The sequence below is a fragment of the Leucoraja erinacea genome, chromosome 8 (genome assembly GCF_028641065.1).
Source record: "Leucoraja erinacea ecotype New England chromosome 8, Leri_hhj_1, whole genome shotgun sequence".
Taxonomy (NCBI): Eukaryota; Metazoa; Chordata; class Chondrichthyes; order Rajiformes; family Rajidae; genus Leucoraja; species Leucoraja erinaceus.
This window is the reverse complement of record NC_073384.1, coordinates 39,805,326-39,827,939: the sequence shown is the minus strand read 5'-3', so window position 1 is coordinate 39,827,939 and position 22,614 is coordinate 39,805,326. Positions and strand designations below refer to the sequence as shown.

Here is a 22,614-nt window from a genome sequence, read left to right as displayed (position 1 = left end):
TTCACCACAGAAACATTGCTGCTAAATGTACCAACAACAAATTGCAGTACATGCAGAAAATGTAAAACCTGGGCAGGTAGATGCATCCAGTTACTCTCCGGTGTTCCAGGAGGCACCATTTAATCTGCATATTGATGCCAACCCGCTGCGAGATTTGCTCTTTGTTTTACTGTGAGTTAAGAGGACGTGGGCTGTATGTTATTGTGTCAATTTCCACCAGTAACCAAAGAATGAGCTTGACGCATTCCCAATGTCGAAGATGACAGCTGTGCTGATCTGATTCACACCCAGGCCAAGGTGGTGGGTTTTCAACAGATGATGATCACTCTCGTATTAAAACATACGTTAAGCCATTTTTACATGCAATTTCCAGGTTTCCTTCCCCAATGGAAAAGAATAATATATCACAAGAGACTTTATATTTGAGATTTTCAGTCGCTCTCATTTCTTTAAAAATTACTCTTGGAGAGAAAGTCAATCATAGAATCATACAGCTTGGAAACAGGCCCTTCAGCCCAACTTGCCCATGCCGACCAACATGCACACTAGTCCAACACTGCGTTTGGCCCATATCCTTCCGAGCCTGTCCTATCCATGTACCTATCTAAATGTTTCATAAACATTGCGATAATACCTGCCTCAACTACCTCCTCCAGCAGCTCGTTCCATACACCCACCATCCTTTTTGTGAAAAAGTTACCCTTCAGGTTCCTATTATATCATATCTCCCTCACCTTAAACCTATGTGCGCTTGTTCTCGATTCCCCTGCTCTGGGCAAGAGACTCCGTGCGCCTACTCATTCTATTCCTCTCATGATTTTGTACACCTCTATAAGATCTCCCCTTCTGGGCTCCAAGGAATAAAGCCCTAGCCTGTTCAACCTTTCCCTATAGCTCAGTCCCTTGAGTAATTTTCAGATCATTTTTACAAAAATATGCAGAGGGTGTTCATTTCACAGAACACTTGCACTAAGTCTGCTGAGACCAGCAGGATCTCCCAATTGCTACCCGTTTTATATTCTCATCCCATTCCCACTAACCTTCTGTCCTGGGCTTCCTCCAGAGACATATTAGCTTACAACCCAATGGTATGAACATTGAAGTCTCCACAATTCCAGGTAACTAAGCAAGTAACAAGTCTCCCCCCCCACCTGCTTCACCCCTCCCCTCTTTCCTGTCCCCCACCTGGATTCACTCCCATTTTTCCCCTTCCCCATCCCTCTGTCCACTTGCTCCATCCCTCCTCTCACTACACTATTCGCACTTCTTCAATCCCTATCTTACATTTGTTGTCTCTTCAACTTTGGCCTTTGTCCAGCCCCCTATCAAACCCCTCCCCCCTTCCCACACTCTGCCGCTGTGCTGCAAAGTAAGAATTGAATTAGAGCTGCAAGTAAGAATGTCATTGTTCCTTTTCGGGGACATATGAAAATGAAATACTCTTGATTCTGGACTCATTTCTTGAGGAAAGGAAGGAATGACACCTACCATAGTCTTGGTCAGGTGCCTCCAGATTATATCCGTACCCAAGCAGTGTGCGAACTGCTTCACGCAAGCTGTCTTTGTTAGACTTCTTTGTTCGCTCATCCAGCAAGGTATATGGAACCAGACGAGGGTTTCTTCTATTTTTGACATCCTACGATAAAATAAACACCAGATTTAGGTTTCGGTTCATTATTGCCATATGTACTGAGGTACAGTGAAATGCTTTGTTTTGCATGCTATCCAGTCAAATCAGATAATGCTATAAAAAAAAGACACAAACTTCTGGAGTAACTTAGCGGGTCAGGCAGCATCTCTGCAGAAGATGGAGCTTTCCTCCCCTCCACTACAATCCGTCTGATGAAGAGTCCCGACCTGAAACATCACCTCTCCATGATCTCCAGAGATGCTGCCTGACTTGCTGGGTTACTCCAGCACTTTGTGTCTTTCAAACTAGTTTTAAGTCCAGCTTCCAATGTTACAGCTTTGCTTTCGCTACTACGATTGAGGGAAAGTTGGAAAAGCTGCCTTGGTCTTTATTCAACATTGACTGAGAGAACTGATGATTTTTATGAACTTATCTGAACTGATCTAAAAGACGATGCCAAGGGTGCTCTACCTCTTTTCATTTATTTTTTTAATTTTTAGATTCAACTTTATTGTCATTGCACATAGTACAAGTACAGGTACAACGAAATGCAGCCTAACCAGAGTGCAAACTAGTAAAGTGCTGATTAAGACAATATATACAAATGAGGATATATTGGTGTATGTGCATAGGCATATACATATAGAGGTGCACAACCTTTTATCCGAAGATCCAAATAACGAAAACCTCCGAATAGCGACATTTTTTCGGTCCTTGAAGAAAGGTCCTTGAAAACGTTCACCGAGGGCGGCCCGCAGAAGTGACAGCGGAACCTCCGGTCGGTCCTCGAAGAAAGGGGAACTAAATCCCCATTCATAAAAGAGAAGGTGAGGGTATATTGCGCGGGAGGGTCAATAATTGACAATATGCTGCTACCTGCCCGCTGAGTTAAAAAGTTCCCACGGGGGAACTTTTTAACTCAGCGTGCAGGCAGCAGCAGATTGTCGCTCCCTTCAATTTCACCCCACCTACACCCCTCTGCTTCCCGGCCATGTGTGTGACCCCATCCCTCCCCTCTCCAGCTCCCCGCTCATTGCACCGGCGCGGGGGCTTTGCACTGTCTTCACGTCGGCGATGGTAGCATACAGTGCAGTCACCGGAGACGTCGGGACCAATTGGACGTCGACCACCAGGCCCACCGCAAGCACGGAGAACCCAGAGACCCACAGCCAACAGCAGCCCAGCCCAGCCCCGCTCCAACTACAGAGGAACCTGGGTTGCGGATGACGGGGCGCAGCTCGGGGCGTCGTAGGGGCCCATCGGGGAGCGGGTTCCTGTTGGTCCTGACGTCTCCGGCCACCTGCTACCCTCCGGGAACTGTACCGCCCTTGCAGGAGAGTGGGGTTGTTTGCAGTTGCAGAGGGAGGGGGCAAGGGTGGTACAGTTCCCAGTCTCAGCTCCAGTCCAGGGGAGTGGCCGGAGACGTCAGGACCAACGGGACAGCGACCCCCAGGCCCACTGCAAGCACGGAGATCCCAGAGACCCACAGCCAGCAGCAACTCCAGCCCAGCCCCGCTCCAACTCCAGAGGAACACGTAGGGGCAGAAGCGGATGGTGTGCAAGGTACGTCTTCTTCTTGGGGTGGTGCAGCTCGGGCTGTGGGCAAACTGCCACTTGTCGCCGTAGTGGCCCATCGCGGAGAGGATTTCTCTGGAGTTGGAGGGGGAGGGGGGTATTGTGCTGTTTGATCGCCCCCTACTATCCCAGGGACAGGGAGACACAGCGGCTTTTTAGACTGGTGGGCAATCACTTCCAAAGTTCTGCCCACACAGTCAGTACACCTCTCCTACACTGCATTTCATACAAACATTTATTCTGCAAGAAAAAAACTACATTGAAGACTCAAACTCGCGGCCGAGTAACTGCCGGGATCAAGGCGCAAACTCGCGACCTTGCGGATATGAGCCGAGCACTCTACCATTTAGCCAGCGATTAAAATCTACGCTAAAAAATTTCCATTCCGAAGACCGACAAATTCTGAATTACGAAAAGTGTCTGGTCCCAAGGCTTTCGGATAAAAGGTTGTGCACCTGTATTCAGATACTTGTTAAGGTGCAAAAGATTAACATGCTATATTCTGGTGAATAAAGGCTTTACTATAAATTATATAAACTATAAATAATACTGATGAGAAGGCGGGTTGGGGGGGGGGGGGGGGGGCTAGTACCAGGCCTGTGAGTTCAGCAGGGTAATGGTGCTGGGGAAAAAACTGTTCCTTAGCCTGCTGGTGCGAGACCTGAGGCTCCTGTACCGCCTCCCTGATGGGAGGAGGGCAAACAGTCCACGGTTGCGGTGTGAGGGGTCCTTAATGATTTTGCCAGCCCATCTCAGACACCGTGTGCGGTGAAGGACAGCCATGGAAGGGAGCGGGGCACCGATGATGTGATGGGTGGTTTTCACCACCCGTTGCAGTGCCTTCCTGGTGCAGCCACTGTACCACACCGTGAAGCAGGTGGTCAAGATGCTTTCTATGGTACAGCGGTAGAAGTTGGACAGGATCTGAGGGGACAGGTGAACTTTCTTAAGCCTCCTCAGAAAGTAGAGGCGCTGCTGCGCCTTTGTAATCAGTTTGGCGGTGTTGAGGGACCAGGACAGATCCTCGGAGATGTGTACCCCGAGGAATTTAAAGTTGGAGACGCACTCCACCTCAGTCCCGTTTATGTGGATGGGGGTGTGTCTGCCGCCTCTAATCTTCCGGTAGTCCACAATGATTTCCTTCATCTTCTGTGTGTTGAGGACAAGGTTGTTGTTGGTGCACCAAGCTGCCAGGTGCTGGACCTCCTCCCTGGAGGCTGATTTGTTGTTGTCACTGATCAGTCCTACCACCGTGGTGTAATCAGCAAATTTTATGATGGAGAATCTTGGACTACCCTTGATCAGACTTTGCTGCCTTTACCCTGCATTAAACGTTATTCCCTTATTGTGTATCTATACACTGTAAATGGCTCGATTGTAATCATGTATTGTATTTCTGTTGACATGTACCTCGGTACACGTGACAATAAACTAAACTGACTCACCTAGTCAGGTGCTGAAATGTGCCCATTAACTACATTACTTTGTGGAGATCCCAAAGCATTTGGTTAAGTTGCAGGTCTCTGCCATTCTATCAGCCAAGAGTTAGAATGCTTCTTTAAAATTACAGCTAATTGATGTGCATTTAGCTTCCCCAAAATTGGAAAATGTATCCAATTGTTTAGTATTTTATATCTCATTGAAACAGCAAAATCGTCTTTTTACAAACAAACACCAAGCATTGTCACGGCCTGGTTCAGCAACTTGAATGCCCAGGAATGAAGAAGATTGCTAAATTTAGTGAACACTGCCCGGTCCCTCACGGGTACTAACCTCCCCACCATCCAAGGGACTGACAGGAATCGCTGCCTCAAGAAGACAGCCAGCAAGACCTACACCACCCTGGCCACACATACATTTCCCTCTGCCATAGGGACGGTATAGGAGCCTGAAAACTGTAACATCAGGTTCAAGAGTAGCTTCATCCCTTAAACCATCTTGCTATTAAACAATACAACCTCCAAATAAACTCTGAACTACATTGACTTTGGGCCATTGTTTTTGGCTTTGCACGATTATTGAGTTGTTTACAGAGTGATATGTTTACTCATCTATTGCACTGCTGTAAGTAAGAATTTAATTGTTCTGTTTCAGGACAATAAAACACTCTTGACTCTGTTTCTTCAGCATGTTACACCTTTCTGGAAGCTGCAGCATGCAATTCCCCGCTACCGCTGTAATTGGGATATCAGGAATCATATCTCTCATTCCAATATGTTGAAGAATACCAGCTTTACTTAAAGCTTCATCTAATATCTCTAAAAATATCGCATTCATCATTGGAGTGATAAAAAGGAACATGCTGTGAGTGAGGGAACCCATCATATATTAGCAATGATGTTTACTTTACTGTCTTGGTTTTTAAAGTGATCGAGACTTACATGCAATTTTAAATTCCCAGCTTTAGAAGGGTACAACATCATGAAGGGAATAGACAGGGTGAATGCAAACAGTCTTTTACCCAGGGCGGGGGACCAGAGAACATAGGTTTATGGTGAGAGAGCATGATTTCACAGGAACCTGCGTGGCAACTTTTTCACTCAGAGGGTGAAGTGTGCATGAAACGAGCTCCCGGTGAGGGTAGTTGAGGCAAGTACTATAACAGCGTTTAAAGACACTTGGACAGGGACAGGGAAGGAAGGGTTTTGAGGAATATGGGCCAAATGCAGGCAAATGTATTTAGTTTACATGGGGCATTTTGGTTGGCATGGTCAAGTTGGGCCTAAGGGCCTGTTCCCATGTTGCATGGCTCTATGACTACATGTGCACGTACGGCCCTATCGCCCATGGAACAAAGTGTGAGGAAACATCCATGACCTGTCTTTGTGTTGTATGTTTTGTGAAGATGCTTTTGTGGTGCAGTGTGGTTGGGGGCGGAAACAGTGTGTTTTGAGTTCCCACCAACCAACTGCTTGATATAATGTGTTTTAAGATAAGATGTTATTTCAAACAGATCATAAGTATAACTGCTCTGGCACTGGATGGTGCGCATTTTCCCTTTGTAGGTCACATCAATAGATGCGGCCGCTCTGAATTATATCTTTAAAACAAAGCCACAGGATAGAGAGGTCTTCTTTAACACTGTTGCTTATTAAAACAAAACTTCAATCAGGATTGGCTCAAGAGTAACTCGGGAGACGAACTGGGAACATCGTAGAAATGCCGTCTACCCGTGGGAACTCGGTTAGCCTCTTGATCTTGCACTTGTTATATCGTGCTCAACCAAGACCCCTTCAATCGGGTTACCTCTTGCGTCAGCTCGTAACGTGAGAATGGCCTTTTACATGCCTTGAAATGATTTTAAAATATCTCCTGTAACAAATGTTAATTCATGCTTTGGGCACTTCTTCCCAAAGAGTAAAATGTCTCTCTCGTTGTGTGGAGATGAGCAGTCAACGCGAAGGGAATATGAAAATGTCAAAACCAAAAATTCTGCAGATGCTGGAATTAAAACTGAAAAATTATATAAACACTAAGCAAGTCATCCAATATCTATGGATATTAGAGTGTGAAATGGAGGTAACATTTTGGGTTGAAAAACTTGTATATAAACACCATCTGAAAATGCCGTCTGTGCGTTTTTAGGGAGGCTTTAGTTTAGTTTAAAAACAAAGAATCAAAATTTTGGATTAATTTTGCGGGACAAGTAACATCTCTGGAGAACATGGATAGGTGACTTTTTAGGTTGGAACTGTTCTTCAAGTTCACGTCGACCATTGCACTAGTTCTCTGTTATCTTATTTTCTCATCCTTGCACACAAATGGGTAAATTTATACAGTTGCAACATCTTACAAAGTTGATCAGGCAATAGTCTGCAGGGAATGTATTATTGGCCGAGTAAGGGACGGATATTATAATTTTAGAAGTACAGCATGGAAACAGGCTTGTCTGTCTACTGGGTCCATCACCGACCATCAATCACCCGTTCACACTAATACAGTTCTCGCACTTTCGCATCCACTCCCTGCAAACTAGTGGCAATTTTATAAAGGTCAGATTAACCTGCAAGCCCACACATCTTTGGGATGTGCGAGGAAACAAGAGCACCCAGAATAAACCCAAGCGGTCACAGGGAGACTGTGCAAACTCCACACAGACAACATTTGAGGTCAGGATCGAATCCTGGTCTCTGGCATTGCAAGGCAGCAGCTCGACCAGCTATGCCACCATGTCGCCCTCGTAGTTTAGATTATATTAAAAATAATGTAATTAGTCATGGAGACTAATAAGCTTTTTAATAAGTTTTCTAATCACTGAAAACTGAGGCTGGTAGATGCTTGGTGCAAGTTGCTGATGTCAGAATGAAGACCCTACCACAGATCATTCACCTGCCCATTTCAGTGCATACAAATTCTAGTCTTTCAGACTGCTCAATGTAGGTTGTAGGCCGTATACTAATGTTACATTTTGCATCAGCGGACAATTTGGTGTTGTCAATAATTTCATGACTGATGATGGAAAATATTAAGACATGCCACAACACAATGTTCATTGAAGAGCAAATTCCCAATCTGCAATATTCTCACACAGAAATGATCACTAGCATGAACTAACCAAATTTAATCTAGGTTTTTATTTTGAATTTGCACATGAAAATATGTGCTGGGTGGATGCAATTTCTTGTATTTTGTGGCTCCCTCATATGCAGGGAACGGAGGGATATGCATCATGTGCAGGCATATAAGTGTTGTTATCGTGTTTGGAACAGACATTGTGGGCCCAAGGGCCTGTTCCTGTGCTATCGTGTTCTGTTCTATGTTCCATGGAATGTTTTCCATTTTTATTTGTGTCAACATATTCCCTTCAAGTTATTGATACAGAGTATGATGTTTACAGTACTCCTGTAGCATTTCACCAGTTACAGCTTAGAGTCATAGAGTCATAGAATCTTACAGCATGGAAACAGGCCCATCGGCCCAATTTGTTCCATCTACACTAGTACCACCTATTGCATTTGGCCCATATCCTTCTAAACCTGTCCTATCCATGTAAACTACTATAACCTTGTAAAACCAAACATAACCTCTATATCTTGACTCTCTATTTTCTGTTGCTTAGCCAACAGAATCAGCACAGGATTCAACCTGGACAAGCTGCTGACTGGATGGATGGAATCGGCACTAGACTCGCACGGCCACTGGTAGGAAATTGATTTTTTTTCCCCCTAATTCTCAGCTGCTAATAATACTTTATTTGTTCAATAGAAAATGTCATAACACAAATTTACAGTATTGGTTACATTTTTACTGCCCTCATCTATTTTTTTCTCAAAAGTGCATTAGAAGATGACTTTTAACATTGTTTAATCAAATAGAGTGCAGTTTTAATGGGGATTAGTCATGTGAAGATGAATGACACATCATTCAATTATTTTAACTTTGACCTTGATGGCATATTCTATGTCTTAATATTTCCTTGTTGTCAAATAAGTAATTTGCCTCGATGAAATACCGCAGCATTTCTCTTCTATTTGAAATATCTAATTTTAAGCCAGCAATAAATATTCATCTATATAATTAATCTATTCAGATAGCACATATTAATTCCGGAAACTCCACACAAATGCAAGTTTCCGGCCAAACATCAGGACCCCATTTATTATTGATATCCACTTTGGAAAAATAGTTTAACGTTGAGCAAAATTGAGTAGAATTCAAAATTCAACATATGATTCATTTGAACATAATTATCCCTTGGAACAGGCAAAAGACATTAAGTCTACCTAACCTTTCCTTCTTTATTAATATCAAACCTAAAAGTCAGACTTTTTATTGTATCCCTTAATCAATTCTCTTTAAATACTCATCTAATTAACACTCAAAGCCATTTATGCTGTCATTCGAATGCCCTTTTCTTGAAATATATACAATTATTTAGTACAACATGGCAGGACTGGTCAAAAAGGAAACCCTTACAGTTAAAGCAGATTGTAGCAAGTTGGAGTTAATGGCAGAAAGGAACAAGAGTTGTGAGGTACGGCTTTCCATTCAAGTTCCCATCACACAAAAACTTCCACATTGAGTTGCCTATCGTTTTTCTACAGTTGCTGCCTGACACCTTGAGTTACTCCAGCACTTTGTGTCTATCTTTGGTATGAAGCAGCATCTGAAGTTCCTTATTTCCACATTCTAAACAGACAGGACAGGGCTTACCTGCTGAATGCCGTATGTCCAGCCCTGTCTGATGCGGTCTCTGGCCCAAACATTGTGCGCATTCTCTGCCAGTTTATCCACCATGGCCTCCTGGGTTGAGGTTAATTTGATGTGGCTCAAATCCATAGGAGCGGGCTTGTATCCACTGGGTAGCTGGTAGCTGTGTCAGAAAATGCAGTATTTCTCATTAGTCATTTTCAGTTACATTAAGGTATCTTACAGTATGCAGTCTTTACTCAGAGGGTGGTGAATCTGTGGAATTTATTGCCACAAAATGCTGTGGAGGCCAAGTCAATGGATTTTAAGATGGAGATTGACAGAATTTTGGTTCTGGGATTTGGGGGAGAAGGCGGGAGAATGGGGATGAGAACGAAAGATAGATCGGCCATGATTGAATGGTGGAGTAAACTTGATGGGCCAAATGGCCTAATTCTGTTACTATAACTTATGAACTTATGTAGTGCTCTATGTACACTGAATCCCAATTGCAACTGCGCTCTTTAGATTTTCCAAACACCAACAGTTGACAATTCAATGAGCCCCCATATAACACTCGAGAAACTGCATCACATCTTCTGTTCAGGCACATTGGAACCCTTGGACCCAACAATGAATTCAGTAATTTCCTGTGTAGGAAGGAACTGCAGATGCTGGTTTATACAGAAGATAGACACAAAGTGTTGAAGTAACTCAGCAGGTCAAGCAGCATCTTTGGAAAAAAGAAATAGGTGTCGTTTTGGATCAGAAGCCTTCTTCAAACCCGAAGAGTCCAACCATCCAACCATGTTCCAAGCATCTTTCTATCAAAACCTCCCCTTGCCTATGCCCACCTGCCATGCTATGTCCTGCCACTCCTCCAACTTTCCTCCTCCCCGACATACTAGTCCCACTTCACCCCCACCTATCAGTCTGAAGAACGGTCCCGTCCCAAAACGTCATCTGTTCATGTTCCCTGGGCATGCTGCCTGACCTGTTGAGTTACTCCAACACTTACATCTCCTTTTGTAAACCAGCCTCTGCAGTTCCTTCTGTGGTTTGAAGGAATTAGTAGTCCTCCATGAATTATTTTGTACAACAATTGGAGATTTGGTAGCAACATATTAGAGTTAGCATATAGGAACACCACAAGTCCGAGAACACAGTTAGTCATGGTCTAAACTAATCTTATTTAGTTTGTTGTCAATGAGATGGGAAATAATGACGACATCTGCCTTTTCTTCAACTGCTAAACAAACCCCTAATTTTTCTCTCCTAGACCATTTCAGTGCACGGAAATAATTAGACAACTAGAGTGTGAATTCAATGAATGAGCAAACATAATTTACAAGAAAATAAAACAACTCACAAAAACAATTAAAGGGAAAATAACATTTTGCAGCATGTTTTGGCACAGCTGTTGAAATTGGGCATATTTCCAAGTTAACAGATCCTGACAAGATGTCTGCAGTCATTTTAAGAACTAGACAAAGTGGGACCCAATGGGTCCCAGTCACACGGGAGGCCTGGTCCCCCAACGAAACCCATTCCCCAATGCAATATTCCACCACTCACCCATAGCCCCTAACTGCTCACGCGCGGCTCATTTCTTCTCATCCCCGAGCACTCCCTCACCCTCCTCTTCATGTGTGGGAGGAGAGGGGGAGAGGGAAGTGGGAGGTGGGGCGGGGTGGGGGTGTGGTGGGAGGGGAGGAGGGGTTAGTGTGGACAGAGAGGTGTAGGAGGGGGGAGAGGATGGTGTGGGGGGGGGGGGTGATGGCATCAGGGTGTGTGTGGGGGGGTGGTTGTGGGGGTGGTTGTGAGGGGGGGAAGGGTGTGCGGGTGGAGGGGTTGTGGGGGAAGGGGTGTCTGAGCAGGGGAGTGTGTGTGGGGGCAGGGGGGTTTGTGGGGGAGGGGGGTTGTGGGGGAGGGAAGTGTGGCGACAGGGTGTGTGGGTGGGTGCTGTGTGGGGGCGCATGTTAGGGGGGTTGGTGTGTGTGGGGCAGGTGGGTATATGGGGGAAGGGGGGGATTGTGGGGGCGGGGGGGGGTGTGGCCGGGGGGGGGAGTTGGGGTGGGGGAAGAAAAGTGTGAGGGCAGGGGGTGGGGGGGTAGTGAGCTCAGAGAAAAGATGGGGGGGAGAGCCTCAGATGGGGGGGGAGAGGGGGGGGGGGGGCATCATCACGGGGGAGGGGGGGAGGAGCCAGCGAGGGGGACCAGATGGGTAGTGGCTGGGAATGGCGGTGCGATGGGGACTCAGTGGGCGTTGGTCGCTGGTCGTTCTCCTCTGCTGGGATGAGAGTCTTCGCTTTCCGTTTGGCGACATCTCCTACTCCAGGCTGGGTCTCCAACTATGGGTTCGGTCTCCGACACTGGCCTGCTGCTTGGGGCGGGGCGGCTGCTTCAGGTCCCTCCAAAAGTCCGGTTGGAAACCTCCGCCAGCCATCCTCAGCTCCAGTAAAGATGCGATGGCGCAGGAAGGGGCGGACCGTCCCGGGGAATCCGCGCAGCGCTGACTGGCAGGAGAAGATATCGATCTGCGCACGCGCGTTTTATGATTTTCACACCTCGCTAACGTTTGCGACATTCAACCGATCGGAGCAAAACTTGGTGCAGTCGCAGCACAGGAGAACGGTGAGTGAACTGGCGAACAATCATAGCGCTATCGCGAACCGTTTTTGCGCAAATAGAATGATAGCCAAACCGGAAGATAACAAGATCAGAGTTTTAGCTATGTACTAGACCAATGGCAGACCCGTTGGGGTCTGCTCCCCCAACGCAGCCGTTCCCTACCTGTAGCCGTTCCCTACCCGCAGCCCGAGAGACGTGGTCCTCGAACTGAAGCCGTCCTTGAAAGGCCGAATTAAATGGCGTCTCGAGGTTGAAATGCGGGCGCCAGCAGCCGTTATGGTCGCTGGCCAGCAGGATGCGACAAAATGAGTGAGTGGGGGGGGGGGTAGAAGGATTTGATTTAAAACGTGTACTTAAAGGCGACAAAATGTAATGAGGAGCGGATACTTAGAAAGAAAAGCGAAATCTCCATCGAAATGGAAAAGATGTGGGAGATTGAGCATCTGGATTCGGCGTGGCAGTGAATCAAAGGAAGAAAGTAAAAGGATCCATTCCGATTGAACATCTGCGAGTATTGGGCACGAATCAAAAGGCAGAAAGGCAGCCAGTCGTCAGGCACAGAGTTTTATAGATAGATAGATAGATAGATAGATAGATAGATAGATAGATAGATAGATAGATAGATAGATAGAGCATGTTACACCACAAGGAGGAATGTTTGAAGTAGTCACATTGACTGGAGGATTCCAAATACATTTCTACCTCCGCAGAGGAAATTAAAATATGCCCAGTGCCAATAAGTTTATTTTCCCATTGGTATTACCTGATGTACTCATGTATGATATTGTGGCGGCTCCTAAGGGTCGTCCCATTATACTGCCGAACCCCTCGGCACAGGAGTGGTGCAGTCCGGAGGCGGTCCTTAGCCGGAGGGTATAAAAGGCAGGGTTTGGGTGCCATCTTTCCCTGGTTTCGTCTTCCCCTGAACCGGGAGGAAATAAAGTATAGTGCTTCTCAAACTGCGGACTACTTGCCTCATTTTGAGACCCACGCACTACATTGGTGACCCCCGACGTTCCATTGGCATCATGATGGAGACCGAACAAAGCCCTACCTCCTCACACGCCAGCCCGACCCTGTCTCTGGACGCGGTCTCCGTGAAACTGCCCAACTTCTGGACCACACGGCCGCTCATCTGGTTCCAGCAGGCGGAGGCCCAGTTCAACCTGCGGGGTATCACGGTCGATGCCACCCGCTTCTATTACCTGGTGGGAGCCCTCGACCAGGATGCGGTGGAAGAAGTATCGGACTTCCTCGCAGCCCCCCCGGACAATGATAAATACCTCGGCCTGAAACAGCTCCTGCTCCAAATTTACGGACTAAGTAGGATGGAGCGGGCAGGTAGGATCCTGCATATGGGGGGCCTGGGCGACCGGCGGCCATCTACCCTCCTAAAGGAAATGGTGGCGTTATTAGACGGGCACACGCCGTGCCTGTTGTTCGAGTACACTTACCTGCATCTGCTGCCGGCCTACATTAGGTTGCAACTCACCGACGCCTCGTTTGCCGACCTTCGGGCCCTCGGGAGGCGCGCCGACGCCATGTGGATGGCGCGCCCTGATGACGTCAACGCGCTGGGCGTCAGCAGAGACGAGGTCGCGCTGAGGTCGACGCGCCGGGATGACGTCAACGCGCTGGCCGTCGGCAGGCACGCCGATGACGTCAACGCGCTGGCCGTCGGCAGGCACACCGATGACGTCACCCCAGCAGCTCCCGATTTCCTCCGGTGGGGCGGGGGAGCTGTGGAAGGAGTGACAGCTCCAGCCCGACGGCCCGCTCGATTACCCCCAGCGGCAGTGAGGGGTACTGCACCTGCCGTCCAGCGCCAGCAAGCTGCAGGCACCACCAGCAGGGGCAGGCAAGCTCCAAATAGCACGAACACAAGGAGCTGGTGCTATTTCCATCAGCGCTGGGGTGCTGCAGCACGACAATGCCGCCAGCCATGCACGTTTCCGGGAAACGCCTGGGCCGGCTGCCAATAGTCCCCGCGGTGGCCGGCCAAATTCACCGCCTTTTCGCTTGGGATCGGCGCTCCGGGACCCGCTTCCTCGTGGATACAGGTGCGGAGCTCAGCGTCCTGCCCCCTTCGCTGGCCGACATTCGTTCCGGTAAGCGGGGGCCCATCCTCACCGCGGCGAACGGCAGCCCCATCCGCACATATGGACTGCGCATGGTTCCCATCGTGCTCGGCTCCTGCCATTTTTCATGGAACTTTACCGTTGCCGACGTCTCCCAACCATTGATCGGGGCCGATTTTCACCGGACGCAATCCCTCATGGTGGACGTCGGGCGTCAGCGTTTGGTCAACGCCACTACAATGGAGCCAATCACGTTGCGCTTGGGTCAACCGGTGGGACGGCCACTGGCGTCCGTGGACTCCCGATACGCACGAATCTTGGCTGCGTTCCCGGACATTCTCACTCCGCAGTTTCATTCAGCAACCCCCAGCCACGGAGTTGTACATTATATCCCGACTACCGGCCCACCCCTCCATGCACGAGCACGACGACTGCCACCAGATAAACTGCGTCTGGCACGGCGGGAATTCCGCACGATGGAGGCCTTGGGGATCGTCCGCCCTTCGAGCAGCCCTTGGGCGTCCCCACTCCACATGGTCCCTAAGTCAAGCGGGGGCTGGCGACCTTGTGGGGATTACCGACGGCTGAACGCTGCAACAACAGCGGATCGATACCCCGTACCCCACATCCAGGACTTCACGGCCCATTTGGCTGGGGCCACATTTTTTTCAAAAGTGGATCTGGTACGGGGTTATAACCAGATCCCGGTTCACCCGGATGACGTACCCAAGACGGCTATCATCACGCCATTCGGGCTTTACGAGTTTACTCGGATGCCGTTCGGCCTAAAAAACGCTGCACAGGCCTTTCAGCGCCTCATGGACGGGGTTTGTCATGACCTCGAATTCGTGTTCGTGTACCTGGACAACATCCTGGTGGCCAGCCGCTCGCAGCAGGAACACTGCGCTCACCTTCAACAGCTCTGTCAGCGGCTCAGCGAGCACGGTTTGGCCATCAACCTGGACAAGTGCCGTTTTGGGGTCAACGAAATTGACTTTCTCGGCCACCGCGTGACTGCGCAAGGCGCGGTTCCCCTACCTGACAGGGTTGACGCCGTCCATCGGTTTCCCCGCCCACGCACGGTGCGTGGCCTGCAGGAATTTGTCGGCATGGTGGCATTCTACCATCGTTTCGTGCCATCCGCGGCCCACATCATGCGGCCCCTGTATCAACTTCTGGCGGGTGGGCAGCAGAAGAGAGTTGAGTGGACCCACGAGGCGGAGGCAGCTTTCGACGGCGCGAAGGAGGCCCTTGCTCGGGCCGTGCTGCTGGTGCACCCGCGGGAAGATGCCCCGACTGCTCTCACTGTGGATGCCTCGGAGTCGGCAGTTGGTGCTGTACTGGAGCAGCTGACGGGCGGAGTTTGGCGGCCTCTGGCCTTCTTCAGTCGGCACCTCAACCGCGCGCAGACCAAGTACAGTGCGTTCGATCGTGAGCTCCTGGCTCTGTACCTGGCTGTGCGCCATTTTCGTTACTTCCTGGAGGGCCGCCCGTTCACCGCCTACACCGACCATAAGCCGCTCACTTTCGCCCTGCAGAAGGTTTCCGACCCCTGGTCCGCACGTCAGCAGCGGCAGTTAGCTTACATCTCCGAGTACACCACAGCCATCCGCTACGTCAAGGGGAAAGAGAACCGGGTGGCCGACGCATTGTCCCACCCTGCTATAAATGCCGTGTTCGAGGTGGCGCCCGGATTGGACTATTCTGCTCTGGCGGCGGCACAGCTCACGGACGACGAGGTGCCCACCTACCGGACTGCCATCTCCGGACTCCGTCTTGAGGATGTCCCTCTCGGTCCTGGGGGTATGACAATCCTGTGCGATGTGTCGTCCGGTCAGCCGCGCCCCATCGTCCCTGCCACCTGGCGCCGGAGAGTGTTCGAGGTCATCCACGGACTGGCTCACCCATCAATCCGGGCGACAACGGCACTGGTGGCAGCTCGCTTCATGTGGCACGGTCTGCGCAAGCAAGTTGCCCATTGGGCTCGCACCTGCATCCCGTGCCAGACAGCAAAGATCCAGCGCCATGTCCGCGCACCTCTCCAGGAGTTCGGTCTACCTCACCGGCGGTTCGACCATCTCCACGTGGACATTGTGGGGCCCCTTCCACCGTCCCGGGGCATCACCCACCTTTTGACCATGGTGGACCGCTTCACGCGGTGGCCGGAGGCCATTCCGTTGGCTGACACCTCATCGGCTACGTGTGCTCGTGCGTTGTCCGCGCACTGGATTGCTCGCTTCGGGGTGCCGGCGCACATCTCCTCCGACCGGGGGCCACAGTTCACCTCCGAGCTGTGGTCAGCCATGGCTCGCTTGCTGGGGGTGCAGCTGCACCACACCACGGCTTACCACCCGCAGGCTAACGGTCTGGTGGAGAGGTTCCACCGGCAGCTGAAGGCGGCATTGAAGGCACGGCTCACCGGCCCGGACTGGATGGACGAGTTGCCGTGGGTCATGCTGGGCATCCGGACCGCTCCCAAAGAGGACTTGGCCTCATCATCGGCGGAGCTGGTGTACGGGTCGACACTCACAGTGCCCGGGGAGTTCGTGCCGTCGGCGCCGGAGCAGCAGGAAACGCCCTCCTCCACCCTTCAACGCCTTCGCGAGCGAGTTGGCAGGCTCGCACCCGTCCCGACGTCCCGCCATGGGACATTTCGCCCACACGTGCCAATGGCCCTCACGGACTGCCCATACGTCTTCCTGCGCCGTGATGCCCACCGGACGCCACTTCAGAGGCCGTACGAGGGCCCGTTCCGGGTGCTGGAACACGGGCAGTCGACTTTTGTCCTGGACATGGGGGGCCGGCCGGAGGCCGTGTCGATTGACCGTTTAAAGCCGGCGCACCTGGACATTGACCAGCCGGTGCTGGTTGCTCAACCTCGGCCCCGAGGGCGTCCCCCCTCACGACTCCCTCCACCTGTCCCTCCACCTGTCCTCCCGCCGGTCCCTCGACCTGTCCCTCCACCTACGCCCCCGCAAGCCCCGGGATCTGCTGACTTCCGCACGCGGGCCGGCCGGGTCGTGCGCCCGCCGGTGCGTTTTGTGCCTCTGGTTCTGGGGGGGGGGGGGTCCTGTGGCGGCTCCTAAGGGTCGTCCCATTATACTGCCGAACCCCTCGGCACAGGAGTGGTGCAGTCCGGAGGCGGTCCTTAGCCGGAGGGTATAAAAGGCAGGGTTTGGGTGCCATCTTTCCCTGGTTTCGTCTTCCCCTGAACCGGGAGGAAATAAAGTAAAGTGCTTCTCAAACTGCGGACTACTTGCCTCATTTTGAGACCCACGCACTACAATATGATTTGCCATCCTACGAACAACTAGAGAGTGGTCCTGAGCTACCATCTAGCGTTGCTACAATCCCTGCCATCAGTGGCACCCCAGATCCCAGATCTGCCGACTGCAGGACTTGATAGACTGTAGGGGTGGGGGGAAGGGTGGTGAGTAAATTGCATGCTTTTCATTGTTGTCAGGGTGGGATTTCCTCTTACAACAAGCTTATGATGTAGAGGAAATCCCGTTCTGTCATCCGTTTGCGTTTTTTATTCAACACGTTGCTGGTCTATTGAATCGCTGGATTTGAAAGTCGCGGCTCAAATTCAAGACCTTCAAAATCACGGATCACAAGTTCAAGCTAAAACAAAAGGTATGTAGGACGTTTACTTAACATCTAGTATTAGGTGTAATTTAATTTTAATCTGATGATGCAAAATAAGTTAATTAGGCCCCGATATCGGCAACATGAAGATTATCTGTATTGTGTAATTGTCTATCCGTGATCACTATTTTCATGCTAAATATCTGACTAAAAAGTTCCACAGTACATACAGATCGGATTGTGGCCGCCACCATGTTAAACATGGCAGCCTCCATGTTGAAAATGGCGGTAGCTCCGATCTGTATGTATGTCAGCTTTTCGATCACAGCTTTTGACTTAAGTCAATGCAAAACAATAGGGAACAAGATGCTAATTTCCGAGTATGAAAATAACCATAACTTTTTTAATACTGAAGATATGAAAAAGAATTAGGTAAATATTAAAGTTTTTTTTTAATGCTCTATCTGATGGGATAAATTACAAGCTTGTATTTTTAAAATCTCAAAATTTTGTAACATTCCTATACCATCTACCTCATTGAAGACCCTCTGACTATCTTTAATTGGACTTTACTGAACTTTATCTTGCACTAAATGTTATTCACTTGATCATGTATCTGTACAATGTGGACGGCTCGATTGTAATCACGTAGTCTTTCCGCTGACTGGTTAGTATGCCACAAAAGGCTTTTCATGTTTCCCACACGGTCACTGTAAAATTGATAATAATAAGCCAACACCAATAAATATACTCATAGTGGCTCTCAATTGCATGCCTATCCTTGTGTTTGGGTACACCAAGCTGTGCTTAAACCCAAGAAAGTGTAACTGGAGTTTAGAGTTTACTTTAGAGATACAGCATGGAAACAGTCCCACCGAGTCCACACCGACCATCAATCACCCGTACAATAGTTCTATATTACCCCACTTCCGCATGCTACTCACCAGGGGCCAAGAATCCAATGAACCTACAAACGTGCACTTCTTTGGGATGTGGGAGGAAACTGAAGGAAACCCACGCGGTCACAGGGAGAACGTTCAAAATCCGCACAGGCAGCACTCACAGTCAAGATGGAACCTGGGTCTCTGGCGCAGTGAGGCAGTAACTCTACCACTGTGCCGTCGTAACTACTTGCAGTGGTTTGATCTGCCTATGACATCGCATGTCCGCTAATGTTGCACCAGGGCATTCCATTACATGCTATCCAGATATACCAAATGTAGATACAATCAGCTCAAACTCATATACAATAGATATTTGAGAACAGCAGTGTAAATGTGAACATTCACTGTTACAAGCCGTGCAACAACAGGAACAGCATCTGTGCTGGTATTTCATAAGAAAGCATTTGACATGGCCTTGAAGCAAATTCGTTGCTCAACGCCATTGCATTGCTTGATCCCCCCCACCCTATCACCCCCCCCCCCCCCCCCCCCCCCCCCCCAAATCTATAACCAAGTGCATTTGCACAGGTTGCCTGGCAAGATTCTGTGATGATCGAGACTAAACTACATTGCACTCCTCCTCCCACCTTATGACCAAGGGCGATTAAGGTTAACAGGGGGACATAATGGAATGTGGAGTTGAGACTACGGTCTTATCAAGTTGCGTAGCTGGCCTGAGTGGCTGATCTCCTTGGGCACTAAGGTGGACGGGAGAGAAGAGGAACATCAGTTTGTTGAATGGGGCGTTATTCCTTAAGACTCAGTGCACAGACCAGACTTTGGAAATGGTGCCAAATTGGAAATGGTGCCAACTCAAAAAGAATTTCACTGTGTTTTTCATGTGACAACAAAGCACTGTTGTATTGTCTTGTGCGCTCATATTTCTGAATGGAAATGCTTCCATCAGCTGAGGCCTCTTTGATGCAAAGATAGACACAAAGTCAGCGAGTCAGACACCATCCCAGGATAAAATGGACATGACATTACCAACCGTGATCAGCTGGGTTACTCCAGCACGTTTTGTGTCTATCTTTGGTATAAACCAGCGTCTGCAGTTTCTTCTTATTACCTCTTTGATGCAAATAGTTTTGTTCCTTTGGCATCCAAGCTTGGAGCGGGAATGAATACGTTTATTGTCATTAACGAAAATTCCATTACATCTCCTCCGGTTAAAAAAATACAAACACGACAACCATTGACACATATGTACACTTATTAGTAAAGTAATAAATAAGTATTTAAAAAGAATTAAAAAGAATTTGGCGGCATTTCTTGGAATTACATTTTGCTTCCCCAGTGTTCTCTGTTGGAATTAAGCTCTTTTATTGCACATGGGTAGAAACTATTTTTTAGTCTACCGGTGCCAGTCTTCAGAGACCTGAATAAGCAGCAACATCAAATAAAAGTTATAGAATGATTTATATCATTACCATAGATCCAGTTTGCTCTGGGCTTCTGGAATTGACAACGCTGAGTCGCACAATGCGTTTTGCATTCTAACAGTCCAAACCACATCAGCTATTAACTTCACAGCCCAACTCAATAGTGCTGTGCATAACAACATTTTGCACATCCTTTGCACAAGCCCACATTTTATTTTAAATCCGAGAAACCCCATACCGTCCGCAGCAGAGTAATTGCTGATATTTGTTTCTTTCAGCCTTCAACCAAGATGGGATTTTAAGGATTAATTTCAGTCAGGATTAGCAGGATTAAGCAAGGAAATAGACAGACTGAGCCAGCATGGCTTTGCTGATCTCCATTTTGTTTCTCATTAAACCACTTGCTCTGTTACTTCCACTTTACTGCACTCTGTGGCTTACAGAAATCCCATCCAAAGGCTGCCAGGAAGCCACATAACAAATAGGATTATCCATAGCAACAAAAAGAAACTGCAGGTGCTGATTCAGAACATCAAAAGGACACAAAGTGCTGGAGTAACACAGCGGGTAAGGCAGCAACTCTGAAGAACAGTGTGAAGATGAGTCCCAACCCGAAACGTTCCCTGTCCACGTTCTCGAGATGCTGCCTGACCCCCTGTGTTACTCTAGCAGGTTGTGTTCTTTTAAGGTGGATTATCCACTCAGATGGGGATGCTCGACAGAACCCTGCCATCACAAGCTGCCAGAGGATGAGATCATGATCTTCAAGCCTTTACCATTCTGCTATGGCATCATCAAACACTTAATGAGCTTGTAACTCAGTCACGATCTCAAGTGCTACTCCGAGAAGGTGAACAAAATGCATGTTGAAAATATGCGAAAGCATGCATAAACATGTTGAAAATAAAAGTGAAGCAGCTTGTCTTATCACAGCAAGTAAACTGAGAGATTGTACTGCAGACTTAGAAATGGGGAGGAGGGTGAGTGTTAGTGTGGAAAATCTCTGTAAGAACCAAGTACATTCTTCACATGCAGCTAAATAAAACACGAGTGATTATCAAAGGTCTGTACAGTTGCAGCTTCTTCACACCTGTCCTCCATTCTATTTGCAATAGAAGCCATCATACCACATCTCATTTGTCTTATGTTAATATTTCTTACCCTTTGGAGCCCCAAATGATAATTTTGTGGTTTAAAAATAATAATTCTTCAATTAAGTCCTAATTTGCCAGACTAAAATAATGGAGCGGCCGGGCTTGTATTCACTGGAATTTAGATGAATGAGAGGGGATCTTACAGAAACATATAAAATGATTAAGGAATTGGACACACTAGATGCAGGAAACATATTCCTGATGTTGCGGGTCCAGAACCAGGGGCCATAATTTAAAAATAAGGGGTAGGCCATTTAGAACTGAGATGAGGAAAAACTTTTTCACACAGAGAGTTGTAAATTTGTGGAATTCTCTGCCTCAAGGCAGTGGAGGCCAATTCACTGGATTCATTCAAAAGAGAGTGAGATAGAACTCTTTGGGCTAGCGGAGTCAAGGGGTATGGGGAGAAGGCAGGAATGGGCTACTGATTGTAGATGATCAGCCATAATCACATTGAATGCTGGTGCTGGCTCGAACGGCCAATTGGCCTACTCCTACACCTATTGTTTATGTGCCTATGTAAGAAGGGTGTGGACCTAAAACGTCACTGATTCATTTTCTCCAGAGATGCTGCCTGACCTGCTGAGTTACTCCAGCACTTTATGTCTATCATTGTTTCTACATTTTGACTGCTCCACTGTGCAAATGTCTTTCGGTTTAGTACTGTGGAATGAGCAAAGCAAACCTGTTCAGTATTTGCTTCCCTTCTCCGAAGTGATACAGTGTGGCAATGATTTTCAGCTCACTTGTCACCATCGGTGTGGCAGTGCTAGTGTCATGGGAGGCCAAGCAATCAAACTGAAAAACTGCTCAACAGCCTTGGAAAATAATGGACTTTCTGTCAAAATACAAATCATGCCAGCAGAACATTCCTTTAATCTCAAGATAGACACAAAATGCTGGAGTAACTCAGCAGGTCAGGCAGCATCTCTGGAGAAAAGTAATAGGTGACGTTTCAGGTCGAGACCAGAGGTCAAGTCTGATGAAGGGTCTCGAAGCGAAACGTCACCTATTCCTTTTCTCCAGAAATGCTCCTGACCCGCTGAGTTACTCCAGCATTTTGTGTCTATCTTCGGTGTAAACCAGCATCTGTAGTTCTGTCCTACACATTTCACTGCTCTCACTCAACTCCAACAATAGTTTGCACTGTGCTAAAGGGTCAGCACACTGAGTCATACATATTCGGGAGAGGGGGAGGTGGGGGAGAAAGGGAGAGAAGCCAGGAATTCAAGGTGGAATTTCAGAGTGGATGAAGTCGAAAGATACAGCATGGAAACAGGCCCTTTGGCCCCCGCTGACCATCAATCACCCATTCACACTAGTTCACGATATCCCACTTTCACACCCACTCCCTACATACTAGGGGGGCAATTTTTACAGAGGCCAATTATTGTACAAACCCACCGCCTTTGGAATGTGGGAGGAACCCTAAGGAAACCCAGAGGAAACCCTTACAGTCACAGGAGAACGTGCAAATTCCACACAGGCAGCACCCGAGGTCAGG

At 48.4% G+C, this 22,614-nt stretch overlaps 1 protein-coding gene across 1 annotated transcript in view; it reads right to left on the bottom strand.

Annotated features, from left to right (window-relative positions):
* Positions 1-22,614, bottom strand: part of ryr2a (ryanodine receptor 2a (cardiac)) — a 426,354-nt gene that overhangs the window by 196,192 nt on the left and 207,548 nt on the right. Inside the window, exons 25-26 of the mRNA XM_055640013.1 lie at positions 9,359-9,518; positions 1,489-1,636 (exon numbers count right to left, since the gene is read on the bottom strand). Of these exons, the coding sequence (XP_055495988.1) occupies positions 1,489-1,636; positions 9,359-9,518 (308 nt within the window). The remainder of the gene's footprint in view (positions 1-1,488; positions 1,637-9,358; positions 9,519-22,614) is intronic.